At 35.9% G+C, this 27464-nt stretch overlaps 1 protein-coding gene across 1 annotated transcript in view; it reads left to right on the forward strand.

Moving 5' to 3' along the window:
• The window catches only part of PCMT1 (protein-L-isoaspartate (D-aspartate) O-methyltransferase), a 49651-nt gene extending 30287 nt beyond the window's left edge, over positions 1-19364 (forward strand). Inside the window, exons 5-8 of the mRNA XM_090279972.1 lie at positions 1179-1299; positions 3356-3441; positions 7433-7649; positions 18568-19364. Of these exons, the coding sequence (XP_090136098.1) occupies positions 1179-1299; positions 3356-3441; positions 7433-7612 (387 nt within the window). The 3' untranslated portion in view covers positions 7613-7649; positions 18568-19364. The remainder of the gene's footprint in view (positions 1-1178; positions 1300-3355; positions 3442-7432; positions 7650-18567) is intronic.
• Positions 19365-27464: the final 8100 nt, after the last annotated feature.

Genomic DNA, 27464 nt, shown 5'->3' on the forward strand with positions numbered 1-27464 from the left:
TGTGGCACATGATAAGGATTCAGATAGTTCTGTTCAGTATTTTTTACTTATTTTGTAGAAGTTAAGCCCTTGTTGATGGGATGTCAGGGCATTTTTCCCCAGAGCTTAGAAATAATATTTAATGAGATTATTTTCTGTACTTGAGATATTTACGGTTTCAGAGAAAAATTTTATTTTTAAAAAAGTCATTAAATTTCTGAGTTTTCTTTTTAAAAGTTATAGTAATTTAAGTTAATGTTTTTCACACATTTAGCACATGCTAGTCAGTGTTCCGAATGCTTTTCATGTGTTCTCTTAGTTAAGCCTCACATCATTTACGAGGTACGTACCTTTCCCTCCTCACTTTCCAGCTGAGAAATGTGGGTCATAGAATAGCTGGCCATGGTTATACAGCTGTAAACAGTAATGAAACTTAGATGTGAGCCCAGCTAGTCTGATATCAAAGTCTTTACTGTGTTGTATTTTTAACATTAATATTTATGTCTGGGGCCATTTTATATTTTTATATATTTTATACTTTCCACAAAATGGCAGTAGAATCAGATATAGAAATCCCTATAAAATTATTTAAATCCCCATAAAATGTTGTTATGTAATATCATAATATTTAAAGTCACACTTCTAGGTTTAATTTAAGTAAAAAATGATTGCATTAACTACCACTTAATATTACTGGTAGTTAAGTTTTCCATCATGGTCCTGGATTTAAAAATTATAAATTAAAGAAGGAGAGCATTTTTCTTAGTATTACAGGTTTTTATAATTTTAGCGTTTTTTTTTTTTTTTTTAATCTTCACCCAAATATATGCTTTTTTATTGATTTTATAGAGGAAGGTAGAGAGAGAGAGAAAAACATCGATGGGTTGCTGTCGTATGCACCACAACTGGGGATCGAACCGGCAACCCTTTTGGTGCCTGGGACGGTGTTCCAACCAACTGAGCAACCCAGCCAGGGCTTATTCTAGCTTTTTAGTTACTTAAATATAATTATTCACTTGCGGGTTGTAGTTGAGGAAGTTGTATTTGTTAAATAATTTATAATAAACTGAATAATAATCTAATCGGAGGCTTTAGCTGTTTGTCTTTATTTCTCTTTTCAGAATATGACTTTACATAAGGAAGCACTTTAATGACACTTTAGAAAGACCAGTGAGCTATTGAATTATTCTCATTTCCAGGTTGGAGCTAGTGGAAAAGTCGTAGGAATTGACCATATTAAAGAGCTAGTAGACGACTCAATAAATAATGTCAGAAAGGACGATCCAATGCTTTTGTCTTCAGGGAGAGTGCAACTGGTCGGTGAGTATCAGAAAACTTTAAAAATTTCCTCTCTGGAGAATTTTTATTTTCAGAAGATTCCCATGCAGCTAAATAATACTCAGAGCTAATTACTGCATTTTTTTAAACATTCACTTTTAAGTACTAAGTTAGAAAACAATTACTTGAAAATGTTATGCTGGTTCTATCTTGACTTTGGGACCTTGGGTGATGTAACTGTTAACTGTCTCAGAAAGTGCCCATGTTGAGTTCTTTCTTCATTGCTTTTTAAAAAATTGTTGGGGTGAAATTAGTTAATAAAATTATATTGGTTTCAGGTGTACACTTCTCTGATGCCTCATCTGTATATTGTACTGTGTGTTCACCACCTCAGGTCAAGTCTGCTCCCATCACCATTCCCCCACCTCCCCACCCCCTGTCCTCCTTGTAATCACCGTACTGTTTGTTGTCTGTGTCTATGAGTTTTTCTTTCCTTTGCTTAAACCCCTCACCTTTTTCACCCAGGCCCCCAGCCCCCTTCCCCTTGTGACAGCTATTAGTGTGTTGTCTGTGTCTATGAGTCTGTTTGTTAGTTTATTTTGTTCATTAGATTCCACATATAAGTAATACCAAAGTAACAAGTATTCATCATAAAGAATTTAAACAGTGCAAAGGTGTGTGAGGTAAAAGCAAAAGCCTCTCCTTTCCCCTTTTAAGTTTTCTAAACATATAAATATATGTATGAATAAATTGCATACACATGAGAGTTTAACTCATACTATACATATTGTCCTGTAGTTTGCTTTTTTCTGCTCAGCAATATACAATGGTAATATTTCCATAGGAGCACATTTTGTATTGTGAAAAATAAGAAAACCTTAAAAATGCATAAAACATAAATGTGAGGCTTAATAAAATACCCATTTAATCACCACACTGATCAAGAAATGGAACATTATTAGTACCTTGGGAGTCCTCAGCTTCCCTTTTTCCTCGTCAAAGCACTGTCATTACTTCTGTGCATTCACTACCTAACTGTACTTCCAAAAATAGTGTTTAATTTTGAACTTTAGATGTATGGAGCCACACAGTATGCGTTCTATGATGAATGACTTTTTTCAATGTTATGTTTATAAGATTTTGCATATAGTTCGTTTTTATTGTTGTACAACATTCCATTGTAAGAACATCACCAAAATTTGTTAATTCTACTGCAGATGGGTATTTTTTAGTTATTTTTAATTTGGGGATATTCACAATGCTGCTGTGAACATATTTATACATTAGTTCAGATTCATACATATATTCACTCATTACGCAAGCACTTACTTCTGTAGGAGTGTTATTGTGGGTTCTAAGGGTTACCATAGATGCTGCAAAGCTGTTTTTTAAAGTGATTGAACCAATGTACATTCCCAGCAGCAATGTATCAGGAGTCCTATTACTCTGCACCTCTGCCAACATTTGGTATTATTAGATTTTTTCTTTGCCCACTTAGTGAGTATATAGTAATATCTCTTTGTGATTTTAATTTTGTATTTTCCTATTAACGAGTGAGGTTGAGCACTTTCTCATGTGTTTGGCCATTTAAATTTCCTCTTTTGTGAAACACCTGTTCAGATATCGAGTTGTTTATGTTTTCTTAGATTTGTAGGACTTCTAGAGGCTAGCCCTTGGTCTGTTAATGCATATCATAAATCTCTTCTCCCGCTCTGTGACATGCCTTTTCACTCTCATATTGGTACTTTTTTGATAAACAGAAATTCTTAATTTGAATGTAGCAAAACTTACTAATTTTTTCCAGTGCTTTCTGTGTCCTGCTTCAGGGTACTCTGAAGTCATGAAGATATTTCTCTATATTATTTCTCAGAAACTTTATTATTTTAGCTTTTCACATTTAGGTCTTTGATCTTCCTGACATTGATTTTTGTGTATGTATGAGGTAGGGGATCGGGGTCTGAGTATATATTTTTCCCATATGTAGGTTCAGTTGCCCCAGCATCATTTATTTTAAAAAAAAAAATCCTTTACCTGCTTTAAAGTCTTCACACTAACTTCTGTCTGAACAGGTATTGAAAGCATAATTTTTTTCTTTCAGTGGGGGACGGAAGAATGGGATACGCTGAGGAAGCCCCTTACGATGCTATTCACGTAGGCGCTGCAGCCCCGGTTGTGCCCCAGGCAGTGAGTTGTTTCTTTCCTGTGTTTGTTGCTTTATTCAAGGAAAACCCTCAAAGATTTATAAAGAAATGACTTCTAGATAATGTCCAAAGTATAATTAGACTTCTATGTTGTGCATTTTAGTTAGTAGGTGATTATTTTTTCCAGGTGCAAGCAGCTATATAAACAACATCAAGATTATTAAACTCCACCTCATGGCTGTCTTTTGAAGCAGTATTTGAACTAGCAACGAGCTAGTTTGCCAATAGAATTGGGAAAATCTCTCTAGAGTTCATGACCTGATAATCACTTGGTATTTCATTAGAATATGCATATTCATTAGAATATGTTAGGTGCCTGGGAGAGACCAGGAAGTATTTGTCATACATTTTACCCTCACAAAGCTTATATCCTAGAGGAGATGTGTCATACATATACCAGGGAAATTAGTGATGTGATACCATATCATTAGCATAAGATATATATTGAATAAAATGAAAATCCTCTAGGAGTTCAAGGTAACAAGAATTTTGCATAGAGTGATAAGGAGAATTCATACAGGAATGGAACTTGAATTGATCTTCAGAATAGGAGAATTTGCATTGTTTCAATGAGAAGGAAGGATATTCCAGTATTGTATATTATAGTATAGTCAGGGAAATATTTAAGTACACAATTGATTTTTCATTTTGTAAGGCTCTGATAAGCTTATGTCAGCACTTAATAATTCTTGGTTAAGTTTATTGAAATCGTAGGTTTCTATTATATATGAGTTTTACATAGTTCTTGACTAGATGACTAGTGACATTTTCTGCCCAGTCTGATCCACTCCCCATTGAGGAAAGGGTTCTTATTGTATGTTTAGATCCGTTATGAGAAGCTGAAAGTTGGGGAATTTGTTGTAATCATTGACATGCTACTTACTGGCTAAATGATTTTAGAAAAATCATTTATCCTCTCTGGCTCTGTTATCTGTTTTTTTCTCTTTTCTTTTCTCACTAAACCAGTGATTTTACACATATCCTCACTTGAGGATATGTTTATTGATTTTAGGGGCGGGAGGAGAGAGAGAGAACAAGAGAAACATCCATCAGTTGCCTCCCATACATGTCACAACCAGCGATTGAACCTGCAACCTAGGTCTGTGTCCTGCCCGGGAATAGAACCCACAACCTTTTGGTGTACAGAACGATGCTCCAGCCAACTGAACCACCCGGCCAGGGCTGCTTTTAACACATTTTAATTGACGTATTAACACAGTATGGAAAGGTATACAAGTCATATAAATAGCTCAAAGAATTTTCATATATGAACCCATGATCAGTTTTTTTTTAACTAAAAAAGATATGGCAGCCTAGCACAAACAATTAAAATCTGAAATAGAACTGTGTTTAAATGAAAGAACTTGGGTGCAGGACCCATTTTCTCCTCTGAGACCCCAAGATGATCTCAAAGGACACTTATAGCTTTGACTCAACATGATTTTAAACAGAGTAGCACTTGCAAGTATTATGGGGGTCTTTTATAATGCTGAAGGGGCTTCCCAGTTTTAAGATGAATAAAGATGTTTATGCTCCTCTTGGGTGTCACCCCCAAAACAACTAAAAAAACAAGAAACAGAAACACAAACTATGTTCAGCTGTCTAGGAGATTATACTTGCAATCCTGAATGTCAGTGTGTGAAGACAGAAAGCAGCTGGAGTGACCATTGACTCAGGAGGGTGGAGGAAACCAAACTGAAGAGACCACAGAGGGTACTGTCAGCGCAGAAGCGGTTTACCGTGCAGGCCTCTGAAAAAGCTTAAATGTTGGAGGCATCAGGACCCGGGGAGTCAGAGATGAGGCCTGGGTCTGAAAGGAGGGGCTACGGCTTGAAATTTTTATAAGGAACAGTTAAGGCCTAAGTCCTAAGTATGAAAATTTTCAAGGACTGAAGGACATGATTCTGTAGTATGAAAAAGTTCTATTGAGTGTCCAGTACAAAAAGTTTTTTTAAAAAAGAAAATAAAAGAAAAAAGAACCACAATATCACCATGAAATTTCAGAATACTAACTATAAAGAGAAGATCCTAAAAGTTTCCAGAAAAGCAAAAAAGAGAATGTGTTAAGGATTCATGATTAGAAAGGCATCCGGCTATAGAAGAGCAACGTTTAAATCAACCAGGCAGGGAACACACCGTCACAGTTCTGAACTGAAAATGATTTCCGTTCTGGAATTCTGTACCCACACATATAGCCAAGTATGTAGTATAGCTTTAGACTTGCAGTTCTCAACTGCTGGCTTTTGCAGTAATCCATGCATGTTTCCCAGAGTTCTTCTGGAGGAATTGCTTTAATAATACAGCAGAAAATGAGGGTGAAGAAAGACAGTAGGTAAAACAATAACCAGGAAGCCACGAGCTCTAGGGAGGTAGGACATCTGTTTAGGAGAGAGGTGTTGAGCGTTCCCAGCATTATTTCAAAGACAAGTCCCGGGATGAAAGCTGTACATGTTTGCAGCAGCCAGAGGAAGGCGCCAGAAGAGCCTTCCAAAAAAAAAGAAAAGGCACTAATTTGATAGGTTTGACCAAAGATTTCATCGCGAAGTTGTTGAACCGTTAAAAGGTTTAGAAACAGTTCCAAAGGAAATTGAGTGAAAAGAGAAAAAGCTCCAGTTTTTAACTGCGTGGAAACAACTGTTGTACAATATAAGAAAGGAAATGGTCATTGAATACCTCTTTGCCCAGCCAGAAATTATATTTACACGGTCACAACTGAAAACGGTTTAAATAAAAAATTAAGGTATTGGCTGGAGGGGGGGGAAAGGAGAAGAGTATATGTAAGAGAGCTCAGTCCTCATTTAGTATATAATCTGAAAGAAAATTAAACATTGTACAGCATGGTAACTGTAGGTAATTCTATATTGTTAATTTGGAAGTTGCTAAGAGGGTAAATCTTAAAAATTCTCATCACAAGGAAAAAAATTGTACCTATGTGTGGTGATGGATGTCAATTGAACTTAAAATGTCGCAATCATTTTGCAACATAATACCTAAGTTATTATGTTGTATACCTAAAACTAATACAATGTTATTTGTCATTTATATCTCAATTTAAAAAATAAAAGATGTGCTTTAGAAACAAGCCCTTTAAATAAAAAAGTAAGCCATGGAAGACACAGCTAAAAGGATTGAAATGACTGGATCTAGGAAGCAAGATTGGAGTAGAAGGAAACAGCCTGCTGTTTTCCATTATAAACCTTGACATTTAAAAAAACAACTCAATTCTTGCAAATATTACTTTATAAAAATTAAAATGGGAAAAAATACTTGCTGACAATCAAAAATTTAATTGAGACACCCTTTTGGGGGTAATACTATTCAACGTAAGGTTTCTTTCTTGCTGTTTTTGATGAGTGGTGATTTGTAAAGCTGCATTCACAGGGTAACATGTAATTTCAAACCTGCCTGAGCAGTCCTGGTTCTTCATTGACAGGGGAGTCCTCATTCTAAAGCTGCAGGGGCTCGCGCCCTCCCGCCAGCACCCTACGCTCAGTGTTACAGCTGAGGCTCCCTTAGCTTTGGCTAAGGGATGCCCTAAATTCCCCAATAGTAGGGATTCCTTGCAGAATTTCTACACTTGCTCTCTAAACCACAAAGATTCAAAACAAGCAGGCAGGCATTGGAACCTTCAGCTGGGCCTTTGGCCTTTCCGAGAAGATAAGTCCACATTCTGTGTTCAGCTCAAACATTTGAGCATCGCAGTTGTACCAGGTACTCTGTTAGAGGCTGGGGCACAGGGCTGAGGAAGACACCGTCCCTGTCCTCACAGGACTTGCAGTTTACGTAGGAGAGGTAGATAAGTAAGTGAGTGGGAATTGAGTGATAAGTTTAACAGAGTATGTGTGTACCAAATAAACTACATTTGTACTTTCTGCCCATGGACACTGAAGGCTGTTTATGAAGATGTAAAGTGACTGTTGATACAAAATCTGTAACTTGGGCTGTATGTGTGTTTCTTTCTTTCTTTCTTTTAGCTAATAGATCAGTTAAAGCCTGGCGGGAGATTGATATTGCCAGTCGGTCCTGCAGGTGGAAACCAGATGCTGGAGCAGTACGACAAGCTACAGGATGGCAGTGTCAAAATGAAGCCGCTGATGGGAGTGATATACGTGCCTTTAACAGATAAAGAAAAGCAGTGGTCCAGGTGGAAGTGATTTTATCTTCTGCTCTTTCTTCTTCCACACGTGCAAGGTGAAAGGGTGTGGATTTTAAGACATTAGACTGCAAGAGCTGCTTTTTGGTTATCACTTTTATGCTACTCCATTTTAACATCAGAAACTCACTACATTAAAAATGTAGACAAATTTTGCATGGTCTGCCCTTCTTTTGGTTGAACTCACATCTTTGGGAAAGGGAGGGTGAGACTTGGTTGGCACGAACGTGTTTTTTAAAGAGGCTTTCAGCCACAGCGTAGTCCTGTGTAGGGAGATTTTATCATCAGCCACTCTGTTTCCATATTTACAAATCATTTTTATAATTGCTGTGAGGCCACGGAGGTAAAGGCTTTGGTTTGAAGAGAAGGGGCTGTCACTTCCTGCCCCGTTCATTGTCATAAAGAGAAAGATGGGAGAAGATATTCTTGTCCCAGTTTTCCAAGGTGTCAGAGTCCCAGAGAGGACGTTCTTCCTCTCAGCTTGATTTTTCTTTCAGTCAAGTTCATAGCTGTCTGACGCCTGCGCCTCTTTTATGCTTGGCCGTTGTTTCAGTGCCACGGGAACAGATAAATGTACTGCCCTTCTGTAGAACGGGCCAGCCAGTTTTCAACCTTTAGCTACGTTCCTGGGAAGGGAAAGGATTCTGTAAGCTCAGAGTGAGTGCCCAGGTCTCACAAACCCACCCAGAGGTGCACCAGCATGTGGCACAGTCCTCAGCACAGCATGGCTCATTACGCCGCCCACTGTTGTACATCTCAGCGTGGTCTGACTGTGTTGTTTGAAGCCAAGATTTCTTCCTCTTCCTTCTTTCCCCGCTCCCTCCCATGGAGAGGGATCAGGGAGGAAAGGGGACATTAGCTGAGACCACTTGGAATTAAATGCCAAAATAAGAAAGGTTTTTACAGTTTCCTTGTTTTAGAATTTATTTTTATTTGACAGAGGTATTTATTTTAAGACAATTATTTTCTTAATAAGTAACATGGTGATTGTAAGTTTAATAGATCTCCTAATTTTGTTTGTGAATGAATGTTTAATTGCAAAAATTTTGTTTTTTTAATAAATTCATTGTAATGAATGTAATTCAGTTTAAAACTGAGTTTTACTTATTAACGAAATTCTGATTGTTAAAATGACATTTATGGGATATCTTACTAGGAATTGCATTTCATTCTTCACCTAATATAGTTACAAAGTTGTTTTCTTTGAATTCTAATCTGGAGCACAGGTACTTCTTTTAAAAAATGTAAAAGCTGTCAGTCTTGTCAGTTAGAATTATGTTATTATTAACAACTAATTACATTTTTCCTTCACTGCTTCCAGTATGGTTATACCATTACATAATTGTGTGATTGTTGTTGTATAAAGGAGGCAAACATATCACTGAAATTACTGAAATTTAGTATCAAGGAAGAGTTCAGATCTTTATAAGTTTATTTATTCATTTATTTTATAAGCTTTTATTTATTTTTAGAGATAAAAATAATTGAACCAGCAACACTTGGTTCACAGGCCAGCTCTCAATCCACTGAGCCACACCAGCCAGGGCTTATAAGTTTAAAGTATTCATTTATTTATTTATTTTTAGAGAGAGGGGAAGGGAGGGAGAAAAAGAGGGAGAGAAGTATCAATGTGTGGTTGCCTCTCGCACACCCCCAGCTCGGGACCTGTCCTGCAACCCAGACATGTGCCCTGACTGGGAATCAAACCAGCAACCCCTTTGGTTCGCAGGCCAGCACTCAATCCACTGAGCCACACCAGCCAGGGCTAAAATTTTTCTTTTTATTATTATATATAATAAATATCAGTATTAATAATTTAATGAAGGGAAAAATGTATTTTGTTTTGATAACCAGAAGTGGATTTTTAATGAAGTTCATGAAACTTAAGTTTCAGGGCCCTTACTTGCTTAGGATTCTTCCTGGCCTTATACCTAATATTATATGAATAGTCTTGTTTTTTAGTTTTCTATTGTTTTCCTCTCTTTGCAAAAAGGTTTCTGCTTCCCCCATTATATAAGCTTTAGGCTTCCACAATACTTTTATGTATTCACCCCTGATAAAACTATTTATATTAAATTTAGAATATTTATTTATTAGAATAATTTAAAAATTATGGATAATCAGTTAACTACCAAACATTTCAATGTATATATACTTGTTTTTCTTTCTGGCCTTCAGCTTTTTAAAGCATGGAGCAATTTTACATATATACATCATTGGAAAATTTTCTCTTTTACTAGGAGGACTCTTTAATTTTTTAAAAAAAATTTCTATTTGTTCAAGTACACTTTCCTACAACCAAAGGTATAGTCGTAATTACAAAGATAATCAGTTACTTAATTGTAAACCTTAAACCTTGAAGAATATAAGCTTAAATAATATAAAGGTGAAACAAAATTGGAAAAGGAACAACTGTTATATTTAAAAAATTTTTGTACTGTAAAAATTACTAGAAAATAGGATGTTTGAAAGGATAAACAGCAACAGTTATCTTAAAATCCTAAGAGACCTTAGTCTGCTATTTCTGTTTGTGTTCATAAACTATCAGTCAGGGTCCAAGAAGGAAACAGAAATATTCAGCCAAGATTTTGAATTGACTTTAATGAAGGGAATATTCAAAGAAATATGGGAAAGGTTATGGAAACCAGCAAGGGAAGTTGATTTAACCAGGGACCATGGACACCAAAGGTAATTTGTTTTCTTAAATATTTTTCAGTTTGAGGACCTTCTTAATACATTTATTAATTCAGTAAGTATATCTGTGCCTGCTATGCCAGACACTGTACTAGTTCAAGAACACACAGCTATGATTTTGAAACTGACCATTCTTGCGGAACTTACAGTCATGTGGGAGATCCAAAAAAATCCACAGACCGAGTCAAACAGACAATTACAGATATACATTGTTTTATTGCGATTCACTTTACTGCACTTTGCAAATACTGTGGATTTTTACAAAATGAAGGTTTATGGCAACCACGGGTCGAGCAAGTCTATCAGCACCATTTTTCCAACAGCATTTGCTCACTTGGTGTCTCTGTATCACACTTCAATAACTCTTGAAATATTTCAGACTTCTATTATTACTACAATATATTTTTTATGGTGATCTGTGATCAGTGATTTTTTATGTTGCTATTGTAATTTTTATGGGGAGCCATGAGCCACTTTCTTATAAGATGATTAACTTAATCACTAACTGTTGAGTGTATGTTCTGACTGCTCCACAGAGTAGCTCTTCCGCCATCTCTCTCCCTCTCCTTGAGACACGTGAATATGGAAATCAGGCCAGTTAATAATCCTGCAGTGGCCTCTTTAGTGTTCAAGTGAAAGGACGAGTTGCATGTCTCTCACTTTAAATCAAAAGCTAGAGATGGTCAAGCTTAGTGAAGAATGCTTGTCAAGAGCCGAGAGAGGCCAAAGGTGAGGCTTCTTGTGCCAACGGTTACCAAGTTGTGAATGCAAAGGAAAAGTTCTTGAAGGAAATTTAAAGTACTACTCCAGTAAACAAATGATAAGAAAGTAACACAGCCTATTGCTGATATGTAGGAAGTTTCAGTGGTCTGTATATTAAAGAACAGATCAGCCTCAACAGTCTCTTAAGCCAAAGCCTAATCCAGGAGGCGAAGGTTCTAACTCTTCAATTCTCTGAAGTCTGAGAGAGAAGAAGAAGCTGCAAAAGAAGTTTGAAGCTAGTAGATGTTGGTTTATGATGTTTAAGGAAAGAAGCCATCTCCATAACATAAAATGCAAGGCGAAGCAGCAAGTCCTGGTGTAGAAGCTGCAGCAAGTTATCTGGAAGATCTAGCTGGGATAATTAAGAAGGTGGCTACACTAAACCACAGATTTTCAGTGTAGACCAAACAACTTTCCTAATTCGGGAAGATGATACCATTTAAGATTTTCACAACTGGAGAGGAAACATCAATGTCTTGTTCCAAAGCTTCAAAGGACAAGCTGACTCTCCTGTTAGGGGCTAATGTAGCTGGTGCCTAACTTGAAGCCAGTGCTCCTTTACCATTCAGGAAATTCTAGGACCATTAATAATTATACTAAATCTACTCTGCCTATGCTCTATAAATGGAACAGCAAAGCCTGGATGATAGCACATCCATTTACAACCTGGTTTATTTAATATTTTAAGCTTACTCTTGAGACAAACTGCTCAGAAAAAAAGATTCCTATCAAAATATTACTGTTTACCAACAATGCCTCTGGTCACTCAAGAGCTCTGATAAAGATGTAACAGATTGATATTGTTTTTATGACTGTAACATAACATCTATGCTGCAGCTCATGGATTAAGGAATAATTTTAACTTGCAAGTCTTAATATTTAAGAAATACATTTTGTGCCTTGGCCAGTGTGACTGAGGGCAACCTCCCATAGACCAAAAGGTCATGGGTTTGATTTCCAGCCAGGACACATGCCTAGGTTGTGGGTTCGATTCCCAGTGAGGGTGCATACGAAAAGGCAATGAATGGATGTTTCTCTCTCACATTGATGTTTCTTTCTCTCTCCCCCTTCTTCCCTTTCTAAAAAGCAATGTCCTCACGTGAGGTTTTAGAAGGAATGGAGGAAAGAAGCAAGAAGGAACGAAGGGAGGGAGGAAGAGAGAGAAAGGAAGGGAGGGAGGAAGAGAGAGAAAGAAAAGGAAAAAAGAAAGAAATGTTGTAAGGTTATAGTGCTGGATCTGGGCAAAGTTAATGGGAAACCTGGAAAGGATTCATTGTTATAGGTGCCATTAAAAACATTCATGATTCATGGGAAGAGTTCTAAATGTTCACATAAACAGGAATTTGGAAGTAGTTGATTCCAAATCTCATGAATGACTTTGAGGGGTTCAGTACTTCAGTAGAATTGGAAGTGGAGCTTGAAGATGTGACTGAATTGCTGCAATCTCATGATAAAATTTTAATGGATTACGAGTTGTTTTTTATGGATGAGCAGACAGTGGTTTCATGAGATGCAATCTACTGGTGAAGATGCTGTAAAGATTGTTGAAATGTCAACAGAAGATTTGGAATGTTACGTAAACTTAGGTGATAAAAGTTGTGGCAGGGTTGAAGATGATTGACTCCAGTTTTGAAAAGTTCTGTGGGTAAAATGCTATCAAACAGCATCACGTGCTACAGAGAAATTGTTCGCGAAACAAAGAGTCAGTTGATCTTATTTTGAGAAGTTGCCACAGCCCCGTCAGTCTTCAGCACCCACCACCATAACCAGTCAGCAGTCATCAGCACTGAGGCAAGACCCTCCACCAGCAAAGAGATGATGATTCTCTGAAGGCCCAGTGATGGTTAGTTAGCATTTGTTAGCAATAAAATATTTTTAAATTAGGACATGTACATTGTTTTTAGACATAATGCTATTATTGTACACTTTAGGTAGACTACAGTATAAACATAACTATTGTATGCAATGGGAAAACAAACTCATGTGACTCATTTTATTGTGACTCGCTTTACTGTGGTTGTCTGGACCCAATCCTGCAATATCTCCGAGGTATACCTATAGAGCAGCAATTTTCAGCCTTTTCCATATCATGACACACATAAACTAATTACTAAAATTCTGTGGCACAACAAAAATATTTTTTCTGCCAATCTGACAAAAAAAAATTAGGTATAATTTTGATTTATTCACACCGGATAGCTATTGTGTTGGCTGTTATCTTTTTTTTTTTTTTTTTTTTTAGATTTTATTTATTTATTTTTAGAGAAAAGGGGAGGGAGAAAGAGGGGGAGAGAAACATCAATGTGTGGTTGCCTCTCACATGTCCCCAACTGGGGACCTGGCCTGCAATCAAGGCACGTGCCCTGACTGGGAATCAAACCAGCAACCCTTTGGTTCCCAGGCCAGCATTCAATCCACTGAGCCACACCAGCGAGGGTGGCTGTTGTCGTTTCTTAATTTGACAATCTAAGGGAAAAGAGGTCGGTGCCCCTCACTAAATAGGTATTAACATGTTTTAAAAATTCCTGTGGCATGCTGGTTGAAAATCGCTGCTGTTGAGTGTAGTATGTTTAGACTCTGCCTTGAGCGTGGTAGACAGCAGCTGAGGTCTTGAAGCTGGGCAGTGATCAGAATTTCATTTCAGAAAGATCACTGGCTGTGATGCTGAGTGGATTGGAAAGGAACAAAACTAGAGTCAGTAACGGCGTGGTTGTAGCAAGTCAGGGGTGAAATGATGGTGGCCTGAATTCAGGTGGTGGTTATAATAAGGATAGAATGTGGTTAAAAGAGACCCTTGAGATTTTCTAAGTGCCCATCCCAAATTGGGAGTCACTCTCTATAATTTTCCTTAGTTTCTTGTCAGACTAGATGATTTCTGTTCCTTCAGATTTTCTTTGGGATTAATTGAACAACCCATCTTAGTACTTTCTTATGAACCTTCTCTTGTTTCTCAGCAGCTTTCCATCTTACCGAGGAATTCAGTGCTAGTTGCAGCGCTCTGACAGCTTGAGATCTAGTATTTGCCAAGGAGATGTGATAGAAAGTATTTAGGAAGAAAGGGAATTAAGTGGACATGTCAAATTCTGCCAAATAAAGCCCCAAACCTGAATGTCAGCTTATGTCTCCTTATGCTTGGGAAAATGTCACTTTTAATTTGGTGGATTAATAATAGAAGAGAGAATGCCAGCTGTACAGGCCATAGACCTAGAATCTGTGGTATTATGTTCATGACTAAGGATGTGTAATGGTTGTATTTAGTTGCTTCATAAACTTAATGCTTTTTAAATTTTTATTTTTATTTTACATAAGTATATTTATTTTATATATGTAGAAACAATAGTTTGTTAATCTTCTGGTAATTTTATTTTATTTTTGTTTTTAATAGCCGTGAGAGTCAATGGAATAAGTTACCCTCTCATTTGTGAAACACGAATATTTCAGGGTTCTCGTTCTATTGTCTTCTTGAAGTGCCACGAACGCCTGAAAAAGATAGGAATCGATTGGGCATTTCTAAGATTGACAGTACAGGACCTAGGGTATTCAGCTGAGCATGTGTTCCATATTGTTCTGTATTGTCCCTTTTAAATTTCTCTACATGTTACAGCATTATGACATATTTTGCATCCTTAAAGGCATGGAAATATTCTGTTGCTTTGGAATTCTTTTTATGTCTCATGATGCTTTGTACAAAGCCTTTGTTACTTCAAAACCATTAACTAGAAAACATTCATGGATTTTAATTACTGGTTTATGGTAGTACATCTGTTTATTTGTTTTTGATAAAGAATATATAATACTAGCCCTGGTTGTGTGGCTCAGTGGACAGAGTGCTGGCCTGTGAACCGAAGGTTGCCAGTTTGATTCCTGGTCAGGGCACATGCCTGGATGGCGGGCCAAGTCCCCAGATGGGGGCATGAGAGGCAGCCGATCGATGTTTCTCTCCCTCTCTTTCTCTTTCTTCCCTAAGAAATAAATAAAATCTTAAAAAAATAAAATATATATATATATATAATACTAAATTTTAGGATATATAATACTAAATGCTAGTAGCTTAGAGTTATTAACCTAATAAATAATTAAATTGTGTATAATTTTATATTTTATAGCAAAGTAATAAATGTTACAGTTGTTAGCCTAATGAAAATATTTAGCACATACATGGATGGCAATTTTTTAAAAAGATTTTATTTATTTATTTTTAGAGAAAGGGGAAAGGAGGGAGAAAGAGGGAGAGAAACATCAATGTGTGGTTGCCTCTCGCACACCTCCAACCGGGGACCCAGCCCACACTCTAGGCGTGTGCCCTGCTGAAAACCAAATGGGTGACCCTCTGGTTTGCAGGCTGGCACTCAATCCACTAGGTCACATATGGCAATCTTAAAGACACTTTCTAGAAATTTAGGACATTTTGCTTTTTACTGTAAATGATTTATATAGTAAGTCAAAGAAAGATATGATGCAGAATTTTGAACATTAGTAAAAATTAATAACTTGAAAGTTATACACATTTTGGAGTATTAGGATGTGACAGTTATACATGCACAGGTAGCAAATTTTTGGTTTTCTCGGTACCCAGATGTTAAAATACAGGTGTGTAAACTTAATTTTTTTAATTTTAGTGTTATACATTTCCTTCTATTTGTTTTTAACAATACTGTTACTGACCCCAAAGTAATGCATATGGATTATCAAAATAGAGAAAAATACAATGAGTAAAGTAAAAATCACCCATAATCCCAGAACCCAGAGATAACCACTATTTAATATTTCAGTAATTTTTTTAACTTTTATTTATAGGTCTATGTATTGATACATCTCTTGCAACCCTGAGATTATACAGTAGCATTATTTTGTAATATTTTTCATTTCATAAAATGTTATCAACATTATTCCCATCATTAAATTTTTTTAATAATATGATTTTTCTCCCAGTTTTATTGAGAGATAATTGACAATATAGTGTTGTGTTAGTTTTAAGTGTACAAAACAATACTTTGATATATTTTATATTGCAAAATGGTTACCACAAAAAGTTTAGTTTTATGGTTTCAGGTCCTATATTTGTCTTTTTTCCATTCTGAGTTGAATTTTTTGTGTGGCGTAAGATAGGGGTCCAATTTCATTCTTTTTCGTGTGGCTGTTCAGTTTCCCCAGCATTGAAGTACTATTGTTTTTCCATTGTGTATTCTTGGCTTTTTAATTAATTGACCATATATGTATGGGTTTATTTCCATGCTCTATTCTGTCCCATTGATCCGTGTGTTTTATGTTCAAACCATATTGTTGTGATAACTATAGCTTTGTAATACAGTTTGAAATCAGGAAGTGTGATGTCTCCAGCATGTTCTTCTTTTAATATTATCGTTTGGGGTTTTTTGTGTTTCTGTACAAATTTTAGGAGTGCTTGTTTTATTTCTGTGAAAAAATGCTGTTGGAATTATGATGGGGACTACATTGAATCAGTAGATTGCTTTAGGTACTATGGATATTTTAACAATATTAATTCTTCCTGTCCATGAGTATGGAATATCTTATCATTTATTTTTGTTTTCTTTAATGTCTTTTATTAACGTCTTATAGTTTTCATCGTACAGATCTTTCACATCATTGGTTAAATTTATTCCTAGGTATTTTATTCTGCTGATGCAATTGTAAATGGGATTGTTTTCTTAACTTCTCTGATAGTTCATTATTAGTGTATAGAAACACAAGTGATTTTTATATATTCATTTAGCTTCCTGCAACTTTATTGAATTAGTTCATTCTAACATTTTTTTGGTAGAGGCTTTAGGGTTTTCTGTATATGATATGTCATCTGCAAAAAGAGACAGTTTTATTTCTTCTTTTCCGATTTTGATGCCTTTTATTTCTTTTTCTTGCCTAATTGCTCTGGCTAGGATTTCCAGTACTATGTTGAATAAAAGTGGCAAGAGTGGGCATCCTTGTCTTGTTCCTGATCTTAGAGGAAAAGCTTTCAGCTTTTCACCGTTGAGTATGATGTTAGCTGTGGGCTTGTCATATATGGCCTTTATTATGTTGAGGTACGTTCCCTCTATACCCAGTTTGTTGAGAGTATTTATCCTTTTTCTTTAAATTTTTTTTCTAAATGGAGAGGATATTTGGAAATGTTGTACTATGTTGTTGGCCAATAAGGATACTTATTTACAATGTCCTTAATACCTTGAAATAGGTAAATGAAATGTGGTAAATTGTTTTTAAAACAATCATAGTATCTTCAATTCATTTATGAAAAGCACAGTGAATTAGTTTATGAATAGAGCACTTTGCAAGTGCTGATGAATATTTTAATGCATGATTTTAAGTAAAAGTATCTATGAGAAATATAATACATCATTTAGAAGAATGTATTAAGTATGAATATATACTGTATGACCGAGGTAGTTTATGAGAGAAGTAATTTAAAAAAAATATTTTCTTGGACAATTTATAAAATTCAATTAAAAAAAAACATATTGTCTGATAACTCCTTAATTCACCACTTATCTGGGATATTTTAGCTCTTTATTTACCTTCCTTTCAAATTTATTTTAACAACTCTTAAAAATATCTTTTTTACAGAACAGTTGTAAAATACTTCAAAGAACTGAATCTCTTCATCTAGAGTTACCAATTATTAACATTTTTCCACATTTGCTTTCTCCTTCCCTCTCTATGTATCCATATATGTAATATTTTTTTCTGAATCATTTGAGATTTGTTGCAAACATCAAACTTTTTTTACCCCTGAAGTGCTTGAGTGTTTGTTTAATAGTGTTTTTGTCACTCAGATTACCCTGCAGCTTTTAGGCTTTTCAGGCAGCTTTATTTTTTCACTTCTGACAGCTTTATTGAGGTATAATTTACATACCATACCATTGATTTTAGATTGCGTTTTTATTCCTTCCTTCCTCTCACTGGCAGTTGCTGGTACAGTGCTACTCCTGGCTGAGCGCATGGTTTCTTTTGGAGCTGATAAAGCTGCCTTATGAAATCAGCTGACAGGTATATTATACCTACAGATGATGCTTTTTCTCCCAAAGAGCCTAGGTAGAGATTGACCCCCTCAGCAATTGCTAACAGATACTCTAAGCCAAAAGCTAAATTTTTGTCCAGCTTTGTGAATAACTGTAAAAATGTATTTGAATTCTTAAATCGTCAGTTTACAATAAGTAGTACTAGCAAGATTCTAGATCTAAAAGTAATCTCTCTGAATTTTTGGTCTTGAAGGAAGAAAGTTCTCTTTAGAATTAAAAAGGCGAATTCAAGTCTAGGTTTCATACTTCATTCTGGATGAGCATGAGAAATGTTTGAAGTGGCTGGTTTCCATTTGTGCTTGGACTTGGGACCATTTGCTTTTTCTTTTTTTAATGCTTGGGGATCAGTGTATTTTTTTTTTTTTTTTTTTTTACTGCTTTAATAGTTGTATCTAAACTATTAGAAAGCCAAGTTTCGCAGTATGTAACTCCTATTTACATATTTCTCTCTTCTTTTTCCCCCCAGGGACGAACTGTAAAAGCAACATCAGCTTGACCAGTATATAATATTACAGTGGATTGCTCATCTCAATCCTCAAAGCTTTTGAAAACCAACAGCATCACAGCTTGTTTTGGACTTTGTTACACTATTATTTTCAGCATGAAATGTGTGGTTTTATAGGGTTTCTAATTCTTCAAAGAGGCAGAAAAGCCAAATTGGTAGAGAAAGGCTGCAAAGCATACATTTGTTCTTACTTTAACATGCCCACATTTTACTTTAAAATAGTAAATGAAAGGGTTCTGCAAAATGGAAAAGTTTGTAAATTGATTTGAAGGAGTAGTTCTTCTTTTCCTAGACACTTAATTCTGTTCCAATATTAATTTTTCAGGTTGCTTTTGTGTGTCAGATAACATCCCCATTCACAAGTTAAGATTCTTGATTTTTGGATGTCTGTTAGATGCTAAGAAAATAGAGATGAGCTTCCTTTTTAAAGCTTTTGATGTGGTGTCATAGAATAGCATGTTGTAGATACAATCAGCTGCTTTGTTACCTTAAAACTAAGCAATTGTAAATATTAAAATTTAAGAAGATATGGAAGGTGATGTCCCTTAACATTCAGCAGTTCAGATTGGACATAACTGACATAGTTCTTCCTTTTTCTCTTTAAAAATTATAGGAGACTTGTAGCTCAGTATTATTTCCTCTGTCTCTAACTTGCTGCTGATAATGTATATGAATTTAACATGCTGTGTAAGCTGTGCCCTGGTTCCTGAACAGTTTATGCAGTGCTGCTTTGCCAAATAAAGTTAAAAGTAAAAGAGGCGTTGGTGGTGTTTGAATGCGGAAGGAGGGACAGCATGTCCACCAGGTACAGATGCTGACTGAGGCCGCAGAGAAGTTGTTTCTCTGATCCTCCATCTTGTGAAATACAAGTAGGTTAATGGCATCACTTCAGCTCTACTGTTGTAGAGTGAATGCGACCATGTTTCTTGTGGACAAGGACTACACCCCACTTAATATTTTTCTTTGCCTAACACAGGGTTTGTCCTCTTGTAGAGGTACAGTAAATGCCAAACGAGTGAGCCAATGAATTGACTGAATGTCAGGAAAGAGCTGGGCTGAGGATAAATGTACCCAAACCCACCTCTCACCTCTAAAGGATTTATTAATGTAATGACTGTGAGTTTCTAAGAAGTTAGTAGCACTTTGGAATCTTGCTTAAATATTGTGGCTTTATACCTTTAGTAGGGGGATCTTAGTTTTTCTCAGGGTTCTAGAACTCAAAGCAACATGAGCTCTAGAGCTAGCAGAACTAGTACTCGCAGCCAGCCCTTCTGTGCGCTGAGCACAAGGGCACGTGATTCTGGCAAGTGTGTGCTTAGGGTGCCGGGCACCTCTGCCCCACCCCTTCACATCTTAAGCATTACCTCTTTAAAAATGGCTTTAAAAATTAGGCATACATCTTCTCACTAGTGTGTATTCTGGGGCAGGCTCTGAGCACAGGAAACTAGCCGGAGTTGGTGGCAGAACTTGTCAGTTTCAGTTCATCACTGGCTTCAGTGTGCTGCTGTTGGTGTTGCTTCTGGACCTAGGCCATGAACCCTTTGTCCAGGTCTTGGTGTCATCTGAGTGAGTTTCAAAGGTTAAGTATTTTTTAGGACTTAAAATTAAATTAATGCTTAAACTTATCCACTAGCCTGTATCCTTTATAGCCATTATCAGCATTTTATTATATATAAATCTGTGTTAAGTCTTGCGATAGAAAAAGGCCCTTACTCTCAGTGAGTTCACAGTTTCGTTCAGGGGACAGTGTATAAATCTGATAGGACAAAGTGCCACCTGATTGGTATAGACAAATACTATGCCAAGCATTGCTCTTAGGCCTTTACACTTCTGTGAATTAAAATTTTAAAATATTGAATAAACAGTAATGGATGTTAAAGGAGCATATATAAATGGGTAGAGATGGAAATAATTTTAACTAGCTTTAAGAGCTTTTCTCTTTACAATTTTGAATTTATATATGTGTTGGTCAAAGATAAGAAATCTCTTTTATCTTTGCTATTCATAATTTCTAAAATATTTTAACGTTTTATTTTTCCTTAATAATATGAAGGGCAACAATGAAAATATATTTAAAAGTTCCAGTTTAGTGAGATCCTATTGAAACAAGACCTTTTTTACAGATCTGATTTTATTAAAGGCCTAATCTAGATCTTTAGATCTAAAGAACTAAAATTAAAAATTCAAGTTTTTAATGAGGGTTTTAGCTTTCTCAAGCAGTAACATTAGGAAAAAAAGTGACATTTAAGGGAAAATAATACACTGACGTTGTCCATGCAGACATTGAAATTTCCATTTCCTTAATTTAAAAAAATTCATTGTTCAAAAAACTGATTACACTTTTTAAATTGTATAATGTACCTATACTAAAGCATCTTAAAAATTCAATGTATTTAAAAATAGAACAACATTTTTTAGTAATAACTTAATACTCATGAATTCTTTGAAGACATTCTTGGCATATGATTGTTGGCCAAGAAATAAGGCTCCTTAATATTTTTTCATTAGAGAGGTCGGTGTTCTGGTTTTCTGCTGAATGTTAACAAATTTTCAATAGCTTCGTATAACATTAAAAGAATTCATGTCTATGGTAATTGAACTAGTATTGTAAATAAAATAAACATGGGTAATTTAAAACACATTCCAAATGGAGTTCAAAACATCAGTAGCTTATTTTAGGTAAGTGCTAAATTTTTTGTAGGGTATAAATTATCATTTTCTATAACTTACTGTAATGTTAAAGAACTATATGCAGTAAAACAAGTTCTGATTGATTTTAGGTTTACTTCTCTGGATTTCTCCTACCACATTTCAGGAAGTGACAGGGTTTTGTCCCTGTTGTACCTGAAGAGTGGCTCAAATACAATGCCAGTAAAAAAATCCTTCTTGAAGAAAAACGGCCAGTCCATGGGGCTCAAAGAAAATGTGTTTGTGTGTTATTACGTAATAAAAAGGAAAACAAGTCTTACAACTTCCTTATCCTTCATTCTTCTAATATTACTCCAACACTAGCTGCTGGTTCCTCATTTTGGGTTCATCTTTTTGACTGACTGACTGACTGTTGTTTGGGCCATCGCTCGAAAGCACCGTCTTGCTTAGAAAAGAAAATCTGACTTAGTTCTCATAGAGTGCTGTCTGGGCCAGCGAGTCCCTCCCTCCCTTTCTCTGGTCCCTTTTCCTTTCTTCCCCTTCTTTTCCCTTCCCTGCAGGAGAGGAAGTTCTAAGTTCTAAGGCTGCTGAATCTGAAGAACTCATTCTCACTCAGGTGTAGTGACCCCATAGAATGGGCATCACAGTTTTTTTTTTTTTTTTTTGGTCCAAAGAGCAACTGATGACGATACTGAGGACATTTTAAGTATAAGGAGACAGCAATCCAGAGGCGGCTGAGGACATTTGTGTTTGAATTCCCACACCTCGAACACTTTACCTCCTGAGGGATCACGTTGCTTGCAGTAATCTCTTGCCAGCACTATCTGTTTACTTAGGGTTTTGGAGATTATCCTGTCAGGATTTTGCCAGAAATTACATGATGAATCAAAGAGCTTGCCCAATTTCCATGTTAACCCTGTTGTGAGTTGCCTTTTCATTTTGTTGATGGTTTCCTTTGCTGTGCAAAAACTTTTTAGTTTGATGTAGTCCCATTTGTTTTATTTTTCTTTTGTTTCCCTTAGCCAGGAGATATGTCTGAAAAAATACAGCTAAGAGAAATGTCCAAGCCCTGACCAGCGTGGCTCAGTTGGGCAACACTGTCCTGGTTCGGTTCCCAATCAGGGCACGTGCCTGGGTTGCAGGTTCATCCCACCAGGCAACCAATTGATGTTCCTCTCACACGTCAACGTTTCTCTCCCTCCCTCCCTCCCTTCTCCTCTCTCTAAAAATAAATAAATTCTTTAAGAAAAAAAATGAGATTTTACTGCCTGTTTTCTTCCAGGAGTTTTATGGTTTCAGGTCTTACATTTAAGTCTGATCCATTTTGAGTTTATTCTTGTATATGGTGTGAGAAGGTGGTCTGGTTTCATTTTCCCGCCACCACTTAGTGACTAGACTGTCTTTACCCCATTGTATGTTCTTGCTTCCTTTGTCATAGGTTAACTGACCATATAGGCGTGGGTTTATTTCTTGGCTCTCCGGGGGTTTCAGTTGATCTGTGTGTCTGTTTTTATGCCAGTACCATGCTGTTTTCATTACTATGGCCTTGTAATATAGTTTGGTGTCAGGTGGTGTGATTCCTCTCACTTCGCTCATCTTTTTCAAGATTGCTGTCACTATTTGGGGTCTTTTGTGTTTCCATACAACTTTTGGATTCTATTTCAGTGAAAAATGCCATTAGAATTTTGATAGGACTTGTGTTGAATCTATAGACTGCTTTGGACATTTTAATGATATTAATTCTTTCTATCCATGTGCATAGTATAAGCTTCCATTTATTAGTATCTTCTCTGATTTCTTTTTTCAATGTCTTGTAATTTTTCAAGTACAGGTCTTTTATCTCATTGGTTAACTTTATTCCTAGGTATTTATTTATTTATTTATTTATTTATTTTTTGGTGCAATTGTAAGTGAGCTTGTTTTCTTAGTTTCCCTTTCTGATAGTTCATTATAGGTGTATAATAATGCCACCAATTTCTGGATGTTTATTTTGTATCCTGCTACTTGACTGAACTCATTTATCAGTTCTAGTAGCTTTTTGGTGAAAATTAGGGTTATCTGTGTACAGTATCATGTCATCTTCAAATGACAGTTTTATTTCTTTCCAATTTAGATGCCTTTTATTTCTTGTCTGATTGCTCAGCCTAGGACTTCCAGTACTATGTTGAATAGAGTGGTGAAAGACATCAAATCTTGTTCCTGATCTTAAGGGAAACACTTTGGTTTTTCCCTGTTGAGTATGATGTTAGCTGTGGATTTTGTCATATGTGGCTTTTATTATGTTGAGATATGTTCCTTCTGTTCCTATTGTTAAGTTTTTATCATAAATGGGTGCTGGATTTTGTTAAATGCTTTTCTGCATCTATTGATATGGTCATATGATTTCTACCCTTTTGTTTATGTAGTGTACCACATTAATTGATTTGCATATGTTTAACCATCCTTGCATCCTAGTAATAAATCCCACTTGATCATGGTATATGATCTTTTTAATGTATTGCTGAATTTAGTTTGCTAATATTTTGTTGAGGATTTTTGCATCTACATACATTAGGGATATTGGTCTATAATTTTCTTTCTTTGTAATGTCTTTATTTGGTTTTGCAATCAGGGTAATACTATCCTCATAAAATGAGCTTGAGAGTCTTCCCTCCTCTTGAATTTTTTGTAATGGTTTGAGACTGGGTATTAGTTCTTTGAATGTTTGGTAAAACTCACCTGTGAAGCCATTCAGTTCTACACTTTTTTTTATTAGTTTTTTATTATTGCTTCAATTTTGTTGTCACTGGTCTGTTCAGACTTTCTGTTTCCTCTTGATTCAATCTTGGGAGCTTATGTTTCTAGGATTTTATTTATTTCTACTTTTTTTTTCTTGATGAGTTTGATTAAAGGTTTATCAATCATCTTTTCAAAGAACTAGATCTTGGTTTCATTGTTTTTTTGTATTTTTTTAGTCTTATTTCATTTATTCCTGTTGTGATTTTTATTTTCTTCCTTCTACTACTCACTTTGGACTTTATTATTCTTTCTCTATTCCTTTAGGTGTAAAGTTAGACTGTTAATTTGTGATTTTCTTGTTTCTTAAGGTAGGCCTGTATTGCTGTGAATTTCCCTCTTAGGACGGCTTTCACAATTTGGGGCTGTTGTGTTTTTATTTTTATTTGTCTCAAGTTATCTTTTAATTTCTTCCTTGATCTTATTGTTAACCCATTCATTGTTTAGTAACATGTTTAGTCTCCCTATGTTTGTTTGTTTTCTGGTAATTGATTTCTAGTTTCATACTGTGTAGTCAGAGATGCTTGAAATTCTTTGTCTTAAATTTATGGAGGCTTGTTTTATGGCCTAACATATGGTCTATCCTGGAAAATGTTCCATGTACACTTGAAAAAAAATGTATATCCTGTAGTTTGGGGGTGTGATGCTCTGAAAATATCAAATCCACCTGGTCTAACATGTCTTTAAAGCTGTTGTTTTGTTGATTTTTTTTGGAAGGACATTTTTTTTTTTTTTAAGTCCATATACTCAACACAATTTTCCTTAGCTTTTGGTAAAAGTTAAAATAATTTTTTAAACCAAATGTTTTGAGAAACTTAAGTTTTAAAATGACTTTCTTTAAGCTGAGTGATATTTTAAGTTGATATCTTCCCATTTTACAGTGTAGTGGCATACAAGACTAAAAGACTGATATGATCTGAGAATTGAAATAAGTAGGAAGACATAGTTACACCTAAATAAAGTAAATGTAGGAGAAGGCTCAGTTCTGATCATTAAATTCATTCCTGAACACGTTTAGCTTTGGGGTGTCTAACATTTTTATCTTAGATGGTTTCATATTTAGCCAAAGAATCTGTAAAGGTTTGCTATTAAAGTAGCTACACCGGGAAAATACATTCATCTTTAGAATACTAGAATCTAGGCGGGCAAAAGAGCTGGGTAATGGGGCCAGTACCCAAGGATCAGTCAGCAACACAGCTGCTGAAAAAGCCAGGGAGATGAGAAAATTTGTGAACAGTAAACTGCAAACTAAGCTTTTCCCTTTTTTAATCTGGCTTGGGCAGTTTTTGTTCAGAATTCTCATTTAATTTTAATGCCAACAGTTATAGAAAACCTGGAGTTCTGGAAACAATTGGAGTAATTCTGCTAGGTAAAATAGCATAATCCTAAAGGAAGCAAAAACTGAAACATGAGATTTTGGGGGGAATATAATTTAATAGTGACTCCAAATTACCGAATCTCAGGCTTAGCTGCTCATGTGACACATCATCAATATGATGTTCATGGGACACATGAAGAGGATGGAACCTGTGTTTGGGGGCACACTGCACTGTAGTACATGTTGTACAGGTGAGATCCAGTTAATTCATTAGCAAGGCCTGCCTTGAACAGCAAAACCAAGGGACAAGTAGAAATACGCACTTGTGTTCACATCATGGGAAAACATGGTAAAGTGCAACATGAACGGCCCTCAGTGACTGACAGGAGGTGTTGGTGAGTGTGAAAGGAAATGGTAGAACATATATATTTTGAAAAGTCAGTGGGAGAAAGGTGAAAAAATTTATTTCCTATGGAAGAGAAGATATTTGATACTCGGTGACCTGAAACATTAAAATGCTTGTGGAAGGACGGAGATAGTAGCTGCAGTCTTGTACTGAGGACTGAGGGAAAGAAGTTTTAAGTTTTCAGAAAGATGGTGTTGGTGGGCCTTTTCTCAAGAAAAGATGTGAAACAAGAACATGTCGGAGAAATTATGGACAACTTATCCTTTAAAATTATTTTTAATTGTCTTAGGTGCAGAACTCCTTCAATCACATAATCAATAGGTAAGCTGACTTTAAAAAGTCCTGTTCAGTCCATCTGACAATATAAATATTTTGAAGATCTTGATTCTGTTTCTCTCATCCTTAATTTCCCTCTTTGTTAAATATGGTTGGTATGATTAAATCCAGGTAAGAGAGTACAGCTCAGTTAATATTGGCAACTTACGATTATATTAAAGAGCTGTAAAGGCTTAAGAATAAAATACAATTTATTAATGGACTATTGTACATGGGACACCTTTTCTCAAAGTATTTCCACATCACAACAATACTAAATTGTGTTTAATTTCTTCACGCATAAAAGATGTGCTGAAAGACATGCCTCGACCATTATTTTATTGGGTGTGGCTATTGGTGACATCCTTCCATTGAAAACAGGAAAGAGCATCAGAGAGACCACACACATCTGAAGTTCACTGACAGTCATTTCCCTTACTGCCTTGAGAAATTTAAGTTTTAGCTAAGTTCTAAACTTTCAACAAAATGCTTGAATTTTTTAGGAAATAAATAATTTGTTTTTCTCAAACTTTCCATTTGTTAATGTCTTTATTTGGTTATATCTCCTACCCAAGTTAAGCTTTTTGTTAAAGGAACAACCTGTCTCAGGTTCTGTCTGAAAATAATGTGTTCTAGAGTGTTTTCAAGAATTTTAAAACATTTGCCACTTAATGGTAAAAAAAAAAAAAAAAAAGCATATGAATAGGAACACCAAGTGAGTGTAGACAGGTACCACTTTATACAGTCCACTCAGAAGGACAATTTCTAGAAAATGTCTAATTCTGGCATTAGGTCATTATGGAACAATTTGCCTTTAAAATCCTACAAATTAAAAGATCTTAAACTAGAAGCCAGTTTTCTGTAGATGAATTTGTGCAAAACTGCTTTATGCTCTGGGAATACATAAGCCTGGCATTAGCTAACTGCACATTATAAAAATTTATAGCATTAAATAAATGGGGAAAACTTTTCATTCCACTGGATGAAAGAACCCGCCGATATGTAAACATGTGACACAAAAGTGGCACCCAGAAATCCACTCAATGTCCTTTCCAATTTCAATGCCTTTTTCTCTCCCATTGACACAGACAAATGCTGAAAACTGGTACCTATAAGAGTGAGTTGCTGTGCTCTGGACCACCAAGCAGTGCGGAGTGGGGTCAAGGGAGTACCAGTAGTCCTTGTACACTCTGCCCTCGGCTAAGACGCTGTTACAAATGTTTGACCTGCCAGCTTCCCCGCTTTCACCGTGATTTCGCTATCACTTCGTGACTGTTAGAGCTATTTATAGTTCAGTCTGAGCTGCTTCTCCCAAAGGTCAGCCTAGCAAGGCAGCCACCTACACAACATGTCAGAGGTGTTGGAAAGAACACACAGGCACCTTCCCCGAGACAT

Source organism: Furipterus horrens, unplaced genomic scaffold, assembly GCF_987537825.1.
Source record: "Furipterus horrens unplaced genomic scaffold, mFurHor1.1.pri manual_scaffold_6, whole genome shotgun sequence".
In the NCBI taxonomy this organism is placed as follows: Eukaryota; Metazoa; Chordata; class Mammalia; order Chiroptera; family Furipteridae; genus Furipterus; species Furipterus horrens.